The sequence below is a fragment of the Triplophysa rosa genome, linkage group LG19 (assembly GCF_024868665.1).
Source record: "Triplophysa rosa linkage group LG19, Trosa_1v2, whole genome shotgun sequence".
Taxonomy (NCBI): Eukaryota; Metazoa; Chordata; class Actinopteri; order Cypriniformes; family Nemacheilidae; genus Triplophysa; species Triplophysa rosa.
In genome coordinates, this window is record NC_079908.1 from 1,819,488 (window position 1) to 1,836,308 (window position 16,821).

At 38.0% G+C, this 16,821-nt stretch overlaps 1 protein-coding gene across 1 annotated transcript in view; it reads left to right on the forward strand.

Moving 5' to 3' along the window:
- The first annotated feature begins 451 nt into the window (after positions 1-451).
- Positions 452-16,821, forward strand: part of larp1 (La ribonucleoprotein 1, translational regulator) — a 39,549-nt gene continuing 23,179 nt past the window's right edge. The window contains exons 1-7 of the mRNA XM_057359952.1: positions 452-559; positions 669-803; positions 8,249-8,383; positions 8,623-8,779; positions 12,146-12,290; positions 12,380-12,554; positions 12,633-12,790. Coding sequence (XP_057215935.1) covers positions 695-803; positions 8,249-8,383; positions 8,623-8,779; positions 12,146-12,290; positions 12,380-12,554; positions 12,633-12,790 — 879 coding nt within the window. The 5' untranslated portion in view covers positions 452-559; positions 669-694. The remainder of the gene's footprint in view (positions 560-668; positions 804-8,248; positions 8,384-8,622; positions 8,780-12,145; positions 12,291-12,379; positions 12,555-12,632; positions 12,791-16,821) is intronic.

Genomic DNA, 16,821 nt, shown 5'->3' on the forward strand with positions numbered 1-16,821 from the left:
AATGACTCGGATCAACCTAAAATGCATTTACTGATGGCCTTTGTCATTTTGTTGACTAGCTCAAAAATGGTCAACACAATGATCAGATTAAATGTTACTGACCGAAGAGCTTTTTGATTGTATAAATCGGAGGGATGAGGTGGTGAAACACAAGATGAAAAATCAATCAATTTAATGTACATTTCCTGTTGACTAAAGCATTTTGACAAATCTAATGCAAAATGAAGTTGGTTAGTGCATCCAAAATGCTACTACATAATAAACAGTTAACACTGATATTAGTTATATCTAGTGACTGTGAGCAGTTGCCACGGTATTAAAAAAATATAAATAAAGCTGAGTCACTATGAAATGTTATTTAAGTCCTTTTTCCTGCTTCAATTTGTTCATTTTATTGGAAACGCGTTTCAGGACGTGAAGAAGTCAGTGGTCAAAAGAGAATCCAAAGAAAAGAGGGAAAATGAAGAGAGTAAAGAAAACCTAAAAGCTAAATCGGATGACTCTGGAGAGGAGAAAAATGCTGATGAAGAGTCTCAGAAAAATGGACAAAAAAAGAGAGGTGTGATAAGTATTCATTCAGCAGTTTATTAGATTTATTTTATAGGCACTACGTTTAAAAATCGTGCAATGTTCTTTTCCCATCAAACACAGTCATGTTATTGTTTTAGGAAATAAGCACAAGTGGGTGCCTCTTATGATTGAGGTAAAGTCTGAGGGTCCACGTGAGCGTTCTGCTTCCAGAAATAACACACGGCAAAATGACGGCCATAGAATTCCCCCGAACAACAGAAACGACTTGAGAGGTATTTCACCTTTATTTTTTTTATTTAGTTATACATTTGTTTTTGTTTAATGTATCTTTCTTCACTTTCCACATATGCATATTAGTTTGAATCGAGTAATGAAAATTAATTAATGGAATTATCAGATCTGTCTCAGCAAACAGATTTGTCTTGTCTCTGTTGGAGCTCTTTCAGCAATGTGATAAACACACTGGGTTGAGCTGCTGTTGTTTTAAAAGAGCTGTATGTAGTAATTTTACTGTACTAAATTAAAAAACACGAATATATTCTTAGATCGTTAAGAAACATATATGTTCACATATATGTTTATTTGGAAGACAATGCTACAGCCAGTTATTAAACTTTGAAATGTGCGTTCCGTGCCGGAATGTGCGTTTTTGTTTTGGTCTGTGTGACCCCGCCCACTGCCAATTTTCCCAATAGTGTATTTCGACTGCTCGGTTTCCAGTTGGCGACAATCCCAGCATATTGCAGCCATGGAAGCAACAAAACGATCTGGGTGAGAGATGGCAGGTTCCACCCTCCCCACAAAACCTAGACTTCCATCAAAAATACTTTACAAAAGTAAGTCCAGAAAGGTTTTAAAACGAATGCTGAATTGGCCATTTTCATGCTTGATAGGTAAATGAGCTTCAGGTAAAGCTAACTACAGTAGCTTATATTAACGAAACATGATGTCAGAAAATGGACAGTACTCGCGTTCATACTCTGTGGCCAATAATGGTTAATAAAACAAACCCAATTATTAACCGTAATCCAAACAACTTCAAAGTGTATACATTACCATTCAGAAGTAATCATCTCTTTGCCACAACTAATGTATTTTAACACACAGTTATGGCTGAAGGAAACCTAATTTAACATTAAAATAGAAGAGCCAAGAGCTCAACTAAAGCTAAAAAAGATCACAATAATGGTGATTTTTGCAGGTGCAAAAGTGATACTGATTCAATGCAATAAACATTGACAAATCATCGATTTTTAACCTTGATTCAATGGTTGCTTGCTATCTTAATGCATTCAAATCATTCAACTCAGTTTAGAGTCTCACTTCATTTATTTCCTTGTGTAAATTGAAACTAGTCTGATAAACTCAAAATTTCAACAAGTTTTTACTTGGCACAGACTGGACATCAATATTAGACAAGCAGGAGACGCCATGAAAAGCTGTCTTTTAAATGTATTTAATATTTTTGATGGAACTCGAGTGGACTTGGGCATAAGTCCAATTCCGAACATGTTCGAGTACGAGTCGAGACTGAGTCAAAATGCACAAGTCCATGACAAGACCAAGGCCATTAAAATAGGGTCTCGAGACCGAGTTCAAGACCGAGTCTCAAGACTTCAACACTGCACGATAGCGCCGCTTTAAAGCGGCAGTCTGTAGGATTGGCCTCTTTGTCGCCATCTCAGTTTGTAATTGCTACTGCAGGTGATATGTGGAGATATTTCTTTACGTGAGTTGTGTAGTAGATTGACATCATGTATCAACGATACTCAGACATATTGGCGATAACTGATTCCTTAGACGATAGTTGGCTGTTTGCCAGTATATGTTGCAAGTTGATATTACAAATGCGCATTGCGCATTTCTTCGTGCAAGAGAGCTTGCAATGCACGTGGCTGACACCGTGTCTACACCGGATGCGGTGCGATGTGACGCAACAAGAGACAATAGAACGCATTAGAACCTTGTCCACACCGGACGTGGCGCAATGCGGCGCGACAAGCCCATTAGAACAAGCCATGTCGCGTCGCATCGCGCCTCGTCCGGTGTAGACACGGTGTTAGGCTTTTCCTCACGCCAGAGAAAGTTTATAATGTGCGGGGTTTAAGTTTTCCGCGCACGAGAGGGCTTGATGTGCGCGGCTCGGGCTTTTCCTTGCAGGAATTAATAACAGTTATAACAGCGCATGCGGGCATCAATGACGCATTTGGATGAATGATATTGACTTATAGCAATAGTTTACTTTCTCTTGTTTAAAAGGTTGCGGTGGGAAGTAACAAGGTTGCCAACTGCACTGAACTTACACTCTGATAGAATGCGAATTTCAGTCACACGTGAGCATTTTCTTGCCACGTAAGCTTCTGTTTTTGTCCACAAATCCAGCTTGTCATAGATAAATGCATAAATTGCCCTGCTCCTCGATACTATCGTGTATCGGCGATCCACAGGCTGGCGATAGAACGATCTGACTATAGAGAATATCGCCCAACACTAGTTACACAAGGAATCGTGCCAGCCCTAGTTAAGACACTAGAGTAATTCGAATACAAAAATCACTGAGGCAAATTTCTTTCCTACAGTACACACGGAGCACTGCGTTTCCCCACGGACCATTATTACTGATGCATATTTTATGTAAGCACGGAAGACGCTGCAGAATAAATTACGGAAAAATATACAAAGGGCAGAGGTTTTCATTTCTTAAATGTTAATTTTTTTAAAAAGGAAACAAATTAGAAATTAGAGACCTGTATGATTTTCTCTTGTATAGTTAGTATTGCTCTTTAATAAAGAAAAAAATACTCAATTAATCGACGGAATAATTGGTAGAATATTCGATTACTAAAATAATCAATAGCTACAGCCCTAGTCTTAACTCTCGAGGTGCAGATGCATCTGTCAAAGACCACACCACTTCGCGTGCACGCATACACACAAAGGCGTGTAGTGGTGCTGGGTTTAGAGTTTTTTCCTTCAGAAAAGCGAATAGCATCTTTTTGGATAAACATAAGCTTTCAGTGAGTGGAAAAATGTCTCTTGGCATCTTCTCTGTTCAGTGAGCGGCAGAAGCAGCACATTCATGACCAAACCGCTGGTCTTAAAAGTCTTAAATTTGACTTTGTGAAACCTGCAGAAACCCTGATAAAATATAAATAAATGCATAAAACATATATATGAACTTAGTAGAATATTTGTTTAACAACATTTTGTCTTTTTTTTATGAACACACTCAAAACCGTGACAGTGAAGTGCAGATCTATTGAAAACAAAGAATATTGACATATAAATTGTAAATATATAACTGACTGCTGGTGCCACTTATTTAGCAGTAATAAGGCTCACAGTAAGAATAAACACAAATACAGTGCCTTGCAAAAGTATTCGTCCCCCTTCATTTTATTCACATGTTGTTATGTTGCTGCCTTATCTTAAACTACTTTAAATTAAAAATAATTTACATGAATCTACACTCCATGCACAATAATGACAAAACAAAAAACAGGTTTGACAACTTGGCAAATTAATTAAAACTTAAAAACTGAAATAAGTACGTTGCATTAGTATTCATACCCTTTTCTGGGACACTTGAGATTTAGCTCAGACATATTAGATTTGCTTGTTGATGTTTCTACACTTCGAGTGGAGTTAACCTGTGCCAAATTCAATTGAATAAGTATGATTTGGAGTGGCACATACCTCTCAATTAAAGGTGCAACAGCTGAAAATGCATATCAAAGTAAAAACCAAGACATGAGGTCAAAAGAACAGCCAGTAGAGCTCTGAGACAGGATTGTATCAAGACACAGATCTGGGGAAGACTTCTGAAAAAAATCTGCTGTGTTGAAGGATCACAGAAGCATGTAACCTCCATTTATCCTTAACGAAAGAGGTTTGGAACCACCAGATCTCTTACTTGAGCATCGATGGAGAAGGGTCTTGGTTAGAGCGGTGACCAAGAAGCTGATGATCACTCTGGTTGAGCTCCATGATCATATATGGAGATAGGAGAAACTTGCAGAAGGACAAACATCACTGCCACACTCCACCAATCTGGGCTTTATGGCCGAGTGGCCAGACTCCTTTGCTCAGTGAAGACACATGGAAACTTGAAATATACAAAAATGTATTTCAACGAATCTTTCAAACTGTCAGAAACAAGATTTTCTGGTCTGATGAATCTCAGTTCCATGCATCATGTCTGGAGAAAACCAAGCACTGCTAAACACCTGTAGAATACCATCTCAACAGTAAAGTGTGGTGGAAACAGCATCATGATGTGGGGTGTTTTTCAGCTGCAGGGACTGGGGGAATTTGTCAGAGTAGAAGAAAAGCTCAACGGCAGAAAATACAGTGATAATGATTATGAAAACCTAGCCTACATTCATAACCTCGGACAGGGCAGAAGGTTCATTCTGCAGGGTTTTTCCTGCATAGAGAAATTGGAGGCGGCCGCCTCCGTCAAATATCGTGCCACCTCCGTAAAATATCGTGCCGCCTCCGTAAAATATCGTGCCGCCTCAGGCTCTCGCCAAAATTATGTTGCGAGTCTTCACAAGAAATGCTGCGTGCATTTATCAGACTGGCATTCAGGGGTGCAAACTTGTCACCTTTCGGCGAAATTCGCCGTTTTCACCTTGAAATAGGTCATTCACGTGAATCGTGTAGATCTGTAAAAAAAATCGTGGTGGGGTCGTCAGTCGTCTTCGTCGTATCTGCGAGTCATCGGTCTCATGTCACCTGTAGCGTTTTTTTCCCCTGTTGGCAAAGTGATGGACCCGTCCTACTCTGCCTCTGATTGGCTCACATTAATGTTCTTTCCCTCATCATCCAACCAATCTCTCTCCTGAAGCCTCACTTTCAGACGCTGCAGGCAACTGTCCATATTTCCAGAGGCTACGTAAAACCAGTGTTGCCAACTTGGCGACTTTGTCACTAGATTTAGCGACTTTTCCCCTTTAGCGACTTATTTTTCAAAAAGCGACTAGCGACAAATCTAGCTACTTTCTGAATGAGCCTTGGCGACTTAGCGAAACATTCTGCTTCACGTCTATTGCCCCGCGAGAGCAAGTTTTTGCCTTCCCAGCGCAGCACCTCCTCTGTTCAGTGAGCGGCAGGGAGAAGCAGCACATTCAGTTCAGACCGCACTGACGCGTGAATGAGAGAGGCATGTACAAACAGTGTTTCCAAGAACTAATCACTTATTGACCTTGTTTGAGCATTTATGATTTAAAACGCGATGACTGTATGGACACATGAACACAAACGGACTTTAGCTGTTCAACGAAAGTGACTGCTAGTTTTAAGTGGTTGAGTTCACTCACTATTACATAGTTTTTTGATGTCTGCCAACAGAAACAGAAAAATAAGTCATTAAGAGCCTATTTATTGTGCATTTGGGTGTATTGTTTTAATATAATACTGTATACAACCGCTCTGAGAGTAGAGATATGAAGCAGACCTGAAGCGCTTAGCTTGTCAGATACTATGTGATGACGTCACTGATATGCAAACTAGCGCGTGACGTCACTGATATGCAAACTAGCGCGTGACGTCATCTGGCGACATTTAGCGACTTTTCGGGTAGGCTTTAGCTACTTTCCATTGAAAAGAGTTGGCAACACTGCGTAAAACATGAAGGAACAAGCTAACGGTAAGCAACTTATTTTTGAAGTAAATGATGGTTAGATTGCCTGTTTGTAGCCAGCTAAATTATGTTCACTGGAGAGTTGGACGGAATGCATTTGTATCTGCTGTAAATTATGGTGTTCCAGTTTAAATGGTGATTACCGCGTGAGGCTGGGTTTATTTTTCTATTATTATTATTATTTTTGGCGCGAGGCTGCTGTTGTGATAGCTATGAAGATTGTAAGTTAAGTTATCGCTACAGTAGTTTGCTAACATTACCCTTTGCAAAAATGCTTCTCAGTCTCGACCTTAACATTTGTCTCACATATCAGTAAGCTATTACTCTGACATGAAGTCGATTTGAGAACTGTTCGACCTACAAGTAAAGCACAGCGTGTAATGTACAGTAATATTAGTATCACTCAGCTCAAGTGTCAGCCCGTGACAGCCTGTTTCATGACGGAGAAACACCTCACGTTTAGCTCGTCAGCTGCTTCAAAAATTTGAGTGCTGAAATGAAGATTTACAGTGGTTTATTTGCCCTGACTAAGTTCATGTAACATCTTAACAACAATCCTTGTTGATTTTAGACCGTAGTTGTCGCTCAAACGTTTTTTAATCATATAAAGGTGTTTATCCTTGAATGGTGCACTGCAAAAAATGCTTTCCTACTTCGAGTTTTTGTCCTGTTTTCTAGTCCAAATATCTGAAAATTCTTAAATCAAGAAGCATTTTCTAGCCAAGTAAAAATTATTGTCTTGTTTTCAGGAAAAAGTCGCAATTAAGTGAGTTTTACCTTAAAACAAGCAAAATAATCTGCCAATGGGGTAAGCAAAATAATCTTAAACAAGATTTTGATGTTTGGTTTATTTTTTCTGAAAAAAAAAGAGATTTGATTTAAGAATTATTAAATATTTGGACTGGAAATAAGACCAAAATGTAAGAAAAGCATTTTTTGCAGCGTGTTACATTTTCTCCCTATAAACTAGTTTGACTTGCCTTTGCGTGTGAAATGTGCTATGTGAATTAACTTGCCTTTACCTAGGTTGGCATTTAACTAGCGGGGCTCGGGGCGGGGTTTAGTTTGTCACCTTTTTCACCCCTGATGAGTTTGCACCCCTGGTCATTTGTAACTGCAGTTGCGGCTTTACGCCACAGTGGAGGCGCTGTTTCGTTATCAGCACACTGAGGCTCTAAAAAGAGTTGCAGAACAAGAGCCAGCCTGTGTTTCACGGCTGTTTGTTTTGCATCCAATTACGTTTAATTTCTTGAAATTTATTATATTAACATGACGTACATCATTGTAATGTCTTTAGCTGTGCAGTTGGATAGTTGAATCAGCGTACACTGTACACAGCGAATTCGCCAGATTGGTCACGAGTTTTAGTAACTTCCGAAAATATAACTACAGAAAAGTGCTATTTTTGGAGATTATTAAACACATCAGGTCCATGCATTGTGTTTTGGGTGAATGCAAATGTGCAATGTAGCTAGCACGCTATGTGCTAACAACATTTGCCAGTTCCATCAGCTTAGTCAACAAATTCATCTGTAATGTGCTGCCCAAAGGGAAGCTTGTACAGTGACATTATTTATGACACTAGTAACAGACAATTGCGCTTATCGACCACTTGGGGGAACTGTAAGCCAATGTTACATTGTGTTGCTTTAAAATAAACAAAGTTATCGTCTGCTGGTGTGGACGCAAATCTAATTATAGTTACAATAAGCATAATAGTATCCTTAAAATGTGAATGACCCTTTAATGATTACGATGAACAGATATAAAAGGTAGTTACTGTACAAAAGAAAATCTTGTATTATACATAATTACATAATCCACCTTGAACAATAACTGACTATGGTTAAAGAAGATTAATGTAGCTCCCTCATCATTTAATAAGCAGGAAGTCTTCCCATACTTCAAATACAAATAGCAATTTATATAGTTTGAAGGTTTTTTGGGTTTGAATTTACATGGAGTCATGTGCAGGCCAGTTCCTTATTGTAAATCTGTGGTTCTGAACTGTATGTGTTTAGCTCCTTATCAGCTACTCTTATTCAACATCTTACGTTGTGCTTGTGTTTTCAGACTGGCACAGTGGAAAGTACGATCATGAGTTTAAGGATGACCATGATGAGGTGTCTAGTGTGAAGAGCGAAGGTGCACCCTACAGAACCCCTCTCAGAGGACGCGGGCGTGGTAGAGGGCGAGGAAGAGGCAGAGGTAGAGGTGCTAACAGAGGTAGAAAACCGTTGGAGTAATGCTAAGCTAACAACAAAAAATAATGACCATAGCATGCATTTATTTTGTGACTGATACTGCAGCGTGCACAACATTGTCGTCTGCTGATGTGGATGCAAATATAGTTATAGTTAGTTAACGTTTTAGTTATGTGAATGTGAATGCCCCTTTAGTCTTCAAGACTGTTTTACCGAATATTCATGTTGTGTATATGTCATTAGGTTTTGACTACTATGGCTATAAAGGCTATGATGGCAAAGATGATGCCTGTGGTCAGAAGTTCAACAGCACAGTTACCTACTATTACGACAACATGAGCAGCACTGACCTTTATACTGGGGACCAGGACATGCTGAAGGACTACATCAAGAGACAGATGTAAGTAAAGCACCCTCAATAAAACTGAATAACAAAAATCGTCCTTTAAAGGGCTAGTTCACCCAAAAATATTTTTTTACTCACCCACGTGACGTTCTACGTTTTAAGACCTCCCTTCGTCTAAGGAAAACAAATAAAGATATTTTTGATGACATCCGAGAGCTTTCCAGGCCTCCTCGTAGATGGACATTATGGTAATTCTCTCTGTCAAGGTCCAGAAAAGTACTAAAGACATCGTTAAAATGGTCCATCTGATCATAGTGGTTCAACTGAATTTTAATGAAGCGACGAGAGTACTTTGTGTGCAAAAGAAACCAAAATAACAACTTTAATCTACATATGTTCCTCTTCACTGACAGTCAACGACGCGAGTTCATGAGAGAGCACCATGATGCTTGCCCATCTGGGTTGTGCACTGAACGCCGCATGCGTCTGAACAAAGTTCTCTTTCGTGTCTTATATACTTTTTGACAAGCATTTTACAGTTAAAAAGATATATATGTGTTTACAGTGTTACACATTAAAGCAAAATGAAAGGCCTCGTGTTATGTTCTTACGATGATTTTATTGTGTATTACAACGTTGTGTTCACAACACATATAAATATAATGTCAAATAAAACTTAACGAGCATTCGCCTGTCATTCGTCCTTGCTGTGAACGGATTTGAAATGATCCTGCGCCGTCTCAAGTAATCCACAGGTAAATGACGCTTCCTGAACTCCTCAGCGGTTAGTTTCGTTTTAACGTCTCATCAAATCGTTCGTCCTCTGGCTCAAGAAATCCATAACGGCAAGCAGTCAGTGACTCGTAGTAATGCGCTCACATTGTGTGTGTGTGTAAACTTGTCAATGACGACCTTGATTGTGCGCGTCCACGGTAGCGGGAAAGTGACCTGTGCACTGGCGCGCAGTTGACTATCACACACAGCCTGCACTGGTGGCAGGCGCGCGTTCTACTCGTCTTTCCACATGAAATAACAACTAGAAGAAATTCCACATTTGCAGGTCGCACATGCACGAGTACTTGTAAAAAATGCTCACACTGTCTCGAAAATTTAGTCGCAGTCTGAAGACCTGGCTTCCATTGTTTACCTCATTTGTAAGTTGCTTTGGATAAAAGTTGCTGCTAAATGACTAAATGTAAATGTACCAGAACACTTGACAGTAATACAGTTAAAATTGTGTATATGCACATGGGCGATGACGTACTTCTGCTAAAATCTCAGCCAGCTAAGCCACTTCCACTCTCATAGCACTGAGGTGATTTTTCACCAAGTGATAGCGATAATGTAGCTTGAAACGGATAGCCTGAAATGCTTTTCCTTTTTGGTTGTCGATGCATGACGTAGTGTTAGAATTATGGTCAATGATGCGGGTCAAATTATCCAATGTGCATCTTGAAGCCACCGAGTGAAAACTGCTCTCACTAAAATTGTTCCCTATGGAAGCTATGTGCACCAGAAGTAACAGAGCTGGCTCAGATTTAAGCGGAAATACGTCATCGCTCCGTGTGCATATACCCCACTGGGAAAATGTGAATAATATAGTGGTAAAATTCGAACCTCATTTTCTTCTTGACTTAAAGGTCCAGTGTATGAAATTTAGCAGCATTGCTGCTACGGTTATGAATTGCACCCAACGGCTCACTCCACCCGTTCCCTTTCGAAGCGCTACGGTGGCTGACACTGCACTAAGTTGTTGTCACATTTTCACTTCTTTGCCGAAGGAGAACGTATTTAGGGCCCTATGATTTCCGTGATGCGAAAAACGCGGACGAAATCCAGGCATAAAAACAGAATTTGGTGTATAAAGGTGTTGGCACATACAGTCCGAAATTTCCGTATTCTAAAAATTTGTTGTGAATGTGTTTTTCTTTATCATGGAGAGGATAATGTCATCATCCACCACTTTTATCTCATATTATATTTTTATCCATATTTAAAGAAAAGCCCATACCTGTGAATAAAACAGCTTTTGATTCAACTGTCGAATTACTTTTGGTCCCTTGAAAAAGGGGGGAGCTTCATATTAAAGAGCTATAATTCCTAAAGCCTTCAGCTAATCTGGATGTGAATTAGGGCTGTGTATTGGCAAGTGCCTCCCGATACGATACATATCACGATAGATGGGTCATGGTACAATATATTGCCATGTATTTCGATACGATACACATTTGCGATATATTGCAATACTTTAAATAGAAAATGTAAAAAGTAGAGCTAGAAATACAACATGCTGTCCACCACCGGGGGTTTTCCGTAAGGATAAGTGTAAAAACATCCCTTACCTCTGCAGAGCGGTCATGATGTGTGATGCATGGACCTTTAGATCAGAGGTTTGGGTTCTCAAACTGTGGATTGCGCCCCTCAAGTGGGTAGCACAGGGGAATAAGGCGGCTCACGCAAGTCACTTGGCTGTTGTGGTGCATTACAGTTAAAACAATGAACATGGGCAGTATAAAACCTCTGCTTCATCCGTGCTGTTAACGTGCTGGTGTCACATCCGTGAAAGCACAATAAATGTCATTGTTACTTTTCTTAATAAACTTTTTGTCTAATGCACTGCAGTTGTGTCATGACTTGCAAAGCTTACAAACAGCATTTATTTTATATAACTCTTTACTCCGTGACTTACTTTTTAAAAACCAAAGCACACTCACACATCAGCTCTGAGAGCTCCAAGCATTCTTATATTTTTGGCCATGCTCGCTTCCACTTACTTTTGACCGAATGTACAGTATATGACATGATTTAAAAATATATATATTTCGATGGAGGTATCACTATCGATACACTATCGGGAGAAAAAATATATTGCGATAGTTACATGTATCAATATTTTTGCAAAGCCCTAATGTGAATACACTCTAAATAAAGCTGAGAGTGTGCACTTTAAGACTATATCAATTATAAAACTGTAACTCGAATACATTTTGATACACAGCTAAAATAACAAAAAATGTGCTTTTGTGCAAATATTTATGGACCTTACTGTATATTATTTACTGTTGTACAGTAGAAGATGGAAAACACAGAATCCAGAAAAATAAAAACGTAATTTGGGAAAAAATAAAACTGATTTCATAGGGCCCTACGTATTTAAGAAACACGCTCTGTAGAGCAGTTTGTCCATTTAGGGCTACTGTAGAAACAACAGCCCTATTTGGAACTTGATTTCATCCTTTGAGAACTGATTTAATACGTGAAACTACCTGATCATTAATTGGTTCTGTATAGTTCCACCCTCGGAGCGAGAGGGGTTAATGTTTTTGATTAAAGATCACAAGGGCATGTAATATATAGACATTAACTTTTTCTTGCATAATAGAAGCAGCCACAATGCAAACCGAATGTTTATTTCTACAGTGAATACTACTTTAGCATTGACAACCTGGAGAGGGATTTTTTCCTGCGCAGGAAGATGGATCAGGAAGGCTTCCTTCCCATTGCGCTGATCGCAGGTTTCCACCGCGTCCAAGCTCTCACTACAGACGTCAACCTTATTCTTGAGGTCTGTTTCTCACCAGCTTTATTCTCCAAATATTTTTTTCTTGCATTACGTAATATCTTGTGAAAACTTGATATTTTGCTTTCATCCAGGCCCTGAAGGGGAGTAAAGAAGTGGAGATCATAGATATGAAGATTCGTAGAATGGAGGACCCCGCAAAATGGCCTCTATCTGGGTTTGCTTTACCAGATCAGTCTGCGACAGATTTTACTCAGTTCATCAACTGCGCAGAGTTTGTTCCCAGGAATGTTGTGGACCACCAGACAGGTCTGATTTAACATGAAGACAAATGTGTCTATATTGTAACATGTGTGACGTATCTGATTTAATTCATGTACTGTCCAGGTTCTCCAAGAGCATCCACGCCTGTGCAGTCCAAGCCAGAAGGCGTCAGCAATCTGAAGACCATGCCAAAGGGCCTGTCAGCCAGTCTACCTGATCTAGACTCTGAGTCATGGATTGAAGTTAAAAAGAGGCCTCGACCTTCGCCTGCTCGACCCAAGGTAGAATTGGATGCTTTCTTTCACAAATTTATTTGGCAAGTTACAGTGATCACATTGTCCCCCTAACCAGCCAAGAAAAACTATACTATATAGACCTATAACAGAGTTCATTTTAACCGAAAATTGTTCGTCATTTTGACAGATTACAATTAGGGCTGAAACGATTCCTCAAGTAATTCGAATACACAAAATCATCGAGGCAATTTTTGTTATTTTTTATTTTACTTAGTTTTAGTCTATTGTGCGAGTGAAACTTGTTTTCTGGTTGCATTGAGTCCATAAAACTAGATGCGGACTAGTGGATGCCGAATCCTGTTATTTACACATGCCATCTGTCTGTTCTGCGTGTCTGAGTGAATGAACTGCAGTTTAATGTGCTACTACACGCGTGATGCTCATTGAATACGTCTGCGCTTTGAGGACATCTCCAGAGTTGCTCTGAGAGTTTATTTCACGAACATTTTATTGGTTGAGTGAAGAAACAGACATACTAAAAAATAATCGTCTTCCAACAACCTGCCAAAATAAAAGTCCGGTTAACTCAGTATTTTATGTGGACAAATATATTACTATTAATAGTATAAAAAAGAAACAAACTAATTTAGATCAACTAAATGTATCATGCATAAGCTGAAGTTATATCTTTGAAATTATTCTTTCTATTTTTATTAATGTTTCTTATTTATACATTTGTATTATATTGCATTTTGAATGTAATATGGCAATGTAATTTATTAAATGGGTTAACTTTTCACAGATAATAATGTATGCAATTTCAGCAATAAAAATTTTAATTTTACTAAAAAGGAAAAAGATTAGTTGTTCATTTTAAGAGACCGGTCTTATTTTCTCTTGTATATTTAGTATTGCTCTTTAATAAAGAAGAAGTATTTATAATCTGAATACCCGATTAATTGATGGAGAAATCAGTAGAATACTCTATTAGTAAAATAATCGATAGCTGCAGCCCTAATTACAATGACCGCAATGTGTAATTCCCTGATAAAAATAAAGAAATTAAGAATACAATGAACATTGCTTTATTTTCTGAAATGTAAAACAAACTGTCATTAGCTTGAACCAACAGTAAAAGTGGGTTGGTTCAATATAGCTGCAACTTTACAAAAATCTGTTTAAAATATTTAAATGGGAGATTTATATGAACAACTGAACTACTTAAGTTCTCAATTTAATATAATATTACATATATTTAGGCTAATATTACTTTTTAAGTATTTTAGATTTTGAAAACGGGTAGAAAATGAAGACACCAGGGGCCTCAATTATCAACAGTGCTTACGCACAAATGTGTGCATGGTGAGTGCACAGTTTTACACAATGTGTGGGATCTGCCAACTTATATTTACACACAATTCTACGTATAAGTACAAGCACACCTGAGCATGCTTACGCAGAAAATGTAGTGGTAGAACAGTGATACTACAAAAAGAATGTGCCACTGTGTGTTATGTTTCATTTATTTGCAAATACTCAATTAATAAACTCATAGTTCAAGCTAGACATTTGTGTAATTGGTGTGAGAAGCTACAAAAGACAGATGAGAAATCATTTGAAATGTAGTTATAGTGTCATGGCTGATCTCACTTTGCTGGATGATTTGGCAAACCTTTTGTTGAATGCACAATGTAAAAGACACAATTAACAGAACAATATATGAAAAAATAAAAAACATTCAAACTAACTGAAAAAGAACAAAAGAGTTTTTCATATTAATCAATATTACAAAAAATGTTAACATCTTTTTGCTTTTCTATTACTACATCGCTTTACCAAATCATAATAACATTGTAATTTCACCAAAAAAGAACTGCAAATTCGGATTCTTTTCTGAACATTTTAATTTATGCAAAATAAATCTGCTATGAATACATTATGAAATTAACAATAAAAACCAAATTGAGCAAATAATGCATTGCGTAAAGAATGTGTTATCAAAGACCGCTGTGATCTGTTTAGTGTGAGCACAGAGTACATTCATGTGATTTATAAAGGGAGGTTTCATCACCATATATGGTTCATTGGGGGCGTTTCCGTATGCAAATGTCCATGTTTTTGAACGAGCATGACGCTTAAGAACATGTGGGATTTATCAACAATGATTACTCATTGGTGTGCGTAAGAACCATGTACGCGCATTTGATAAATACAATTTTTTTGTACTTGGACACATTCTACATTTAATTCGTAGGGCAAATTATAGAACCTTTTCTACACACTGTTGATAAGTGAGTCCCCAGGAGTATTTAGGAGACCAGAGGTGGACATTACTTAAGTAATAAAATGTAAAAAATACTCGAGTACAAGCTCAAATCTAGTACTTTTAATTCTCATCTTTTTCTTTAGTGTTTTTACTTTTAAAAGTTGGAAAGTACTGGATTTTTAATGTACTAAAATTCTGTATTAAAATAAAAAAAACATGTAAAAATGTGTTTAGTAGTTTAGTTTTAATGACCCCCAGTCATTTCAGGCCTTATTGGTGGTCCTTGATCTCTCGCTTCCCATCAGGTTCCCCTTTTACTTTTATATAAATTCTTCACAATAGTAGTCGATGTTGACAAGTAGCTTGCTAAACCTTACCAAATCAACAAGTTTCATATGTCAACAAGTTTCATAAATCAACTTCATTTTATTATGAGAATTTGGTTCAAGTTCAGTAGGAAAAAATGTAAATGTCTTATTTTTGTTTAAGAAAAATTAAATGTAATACATTTTAATATTAAGTTTCTAGAATAGTACAGAGTTGAATAGAATCCATGTATCGCTGTCACAGTGGGTTAGGACAGAAACTCGGATTAGTTAGGACATATGTTAGGACGCTGAAGTCGTGTTATGAGCAAATGAGGAAATTATACTTGGAATTGCTGAAATTAATCATATTTAGGGCTGCAACAACTAATCGATAAAATCGATAATGAAATTCGTTGTCAACGAATTTCATTATTGATTAGTTGGTCTGTGACGTCACTTGCGAGCTGCGCAGTTATAAATCAAGTGCGTCTTCTTCCCTTTTAAAATGACTGTTTTAGATGTGTCTCTCCGTGCAGCATGAGCTGCGCAGTTTTAAAGTCAGACGTGTCTCTCCGTGGATGCGTCTCTTCGTGCAGCGCGAGATGCGCAGTTTAAAAGTCACTCCATGCAGTGCGAGGTGCCCAGTTTTAAAGTAACACGTGTCTCTCCGTGCAGCACGAGTGACGCAGTTTTAAAGTCACACGTGTCTCTCCGTGGATGCGTCTCTCCGTGCGGCACAAGTTGTGCTGTTTTAAAGTCAGACGTGTCTCTCGGTGCATACTCAGTGCAGTGCGAGGTGCACAGTTTTAAAGTCAGACGTGTTTTGCATGCATCTCTTCAAGCTGCGCAGTTTTAAAGTTTAAACGGGAGAGGTGTTTTAAATGACAAAATTAAAGATTATATTAGTAAAACCCAATTTGTGGCGTTTGCACTTTGCAAAGTACATAATAGGCTAAATACCCTGATTTGGTGGTTTATTTAGTTCAGAGGTGGGTAACGAAGTACATTTACTTGAGTACTGTACTTAAGTACACTTTTTGAGTATTTGTACTGAAGTATTACTTTTTCTGTTTACTTTTTACTGTACTTCACTACATTTGCATGACAAATATCTCACTTTTCATGGCACAAAAAATGATTTCCTTGGCCGACCCTCCCCTTGCTCCCACGTTTGGGAGAGACTATTGTCAGTTGCTTCTGATATGACACACCTGAATCAACTCACCAGGTGTATTAATTATGGAGACATTCACAACATTTTGGGAGAAGGCTAATGAGTTCAGTTTTGTATACTTTTCCCATATCTGATTTATTATAAGCAAAAGATGTAATTACATTTCATCCGATTAATCGAAAAAATAATCGCCCAACTAATCGATTACCAAAATAATCGTTAGTTGCAGCCCTAATCATATTTAACAACATTTACTTGATGTTTATGTAAATAACAGTATTTTTGAATGTCTTTATCCAATTGAGATACATTTATAATGTATTTAATG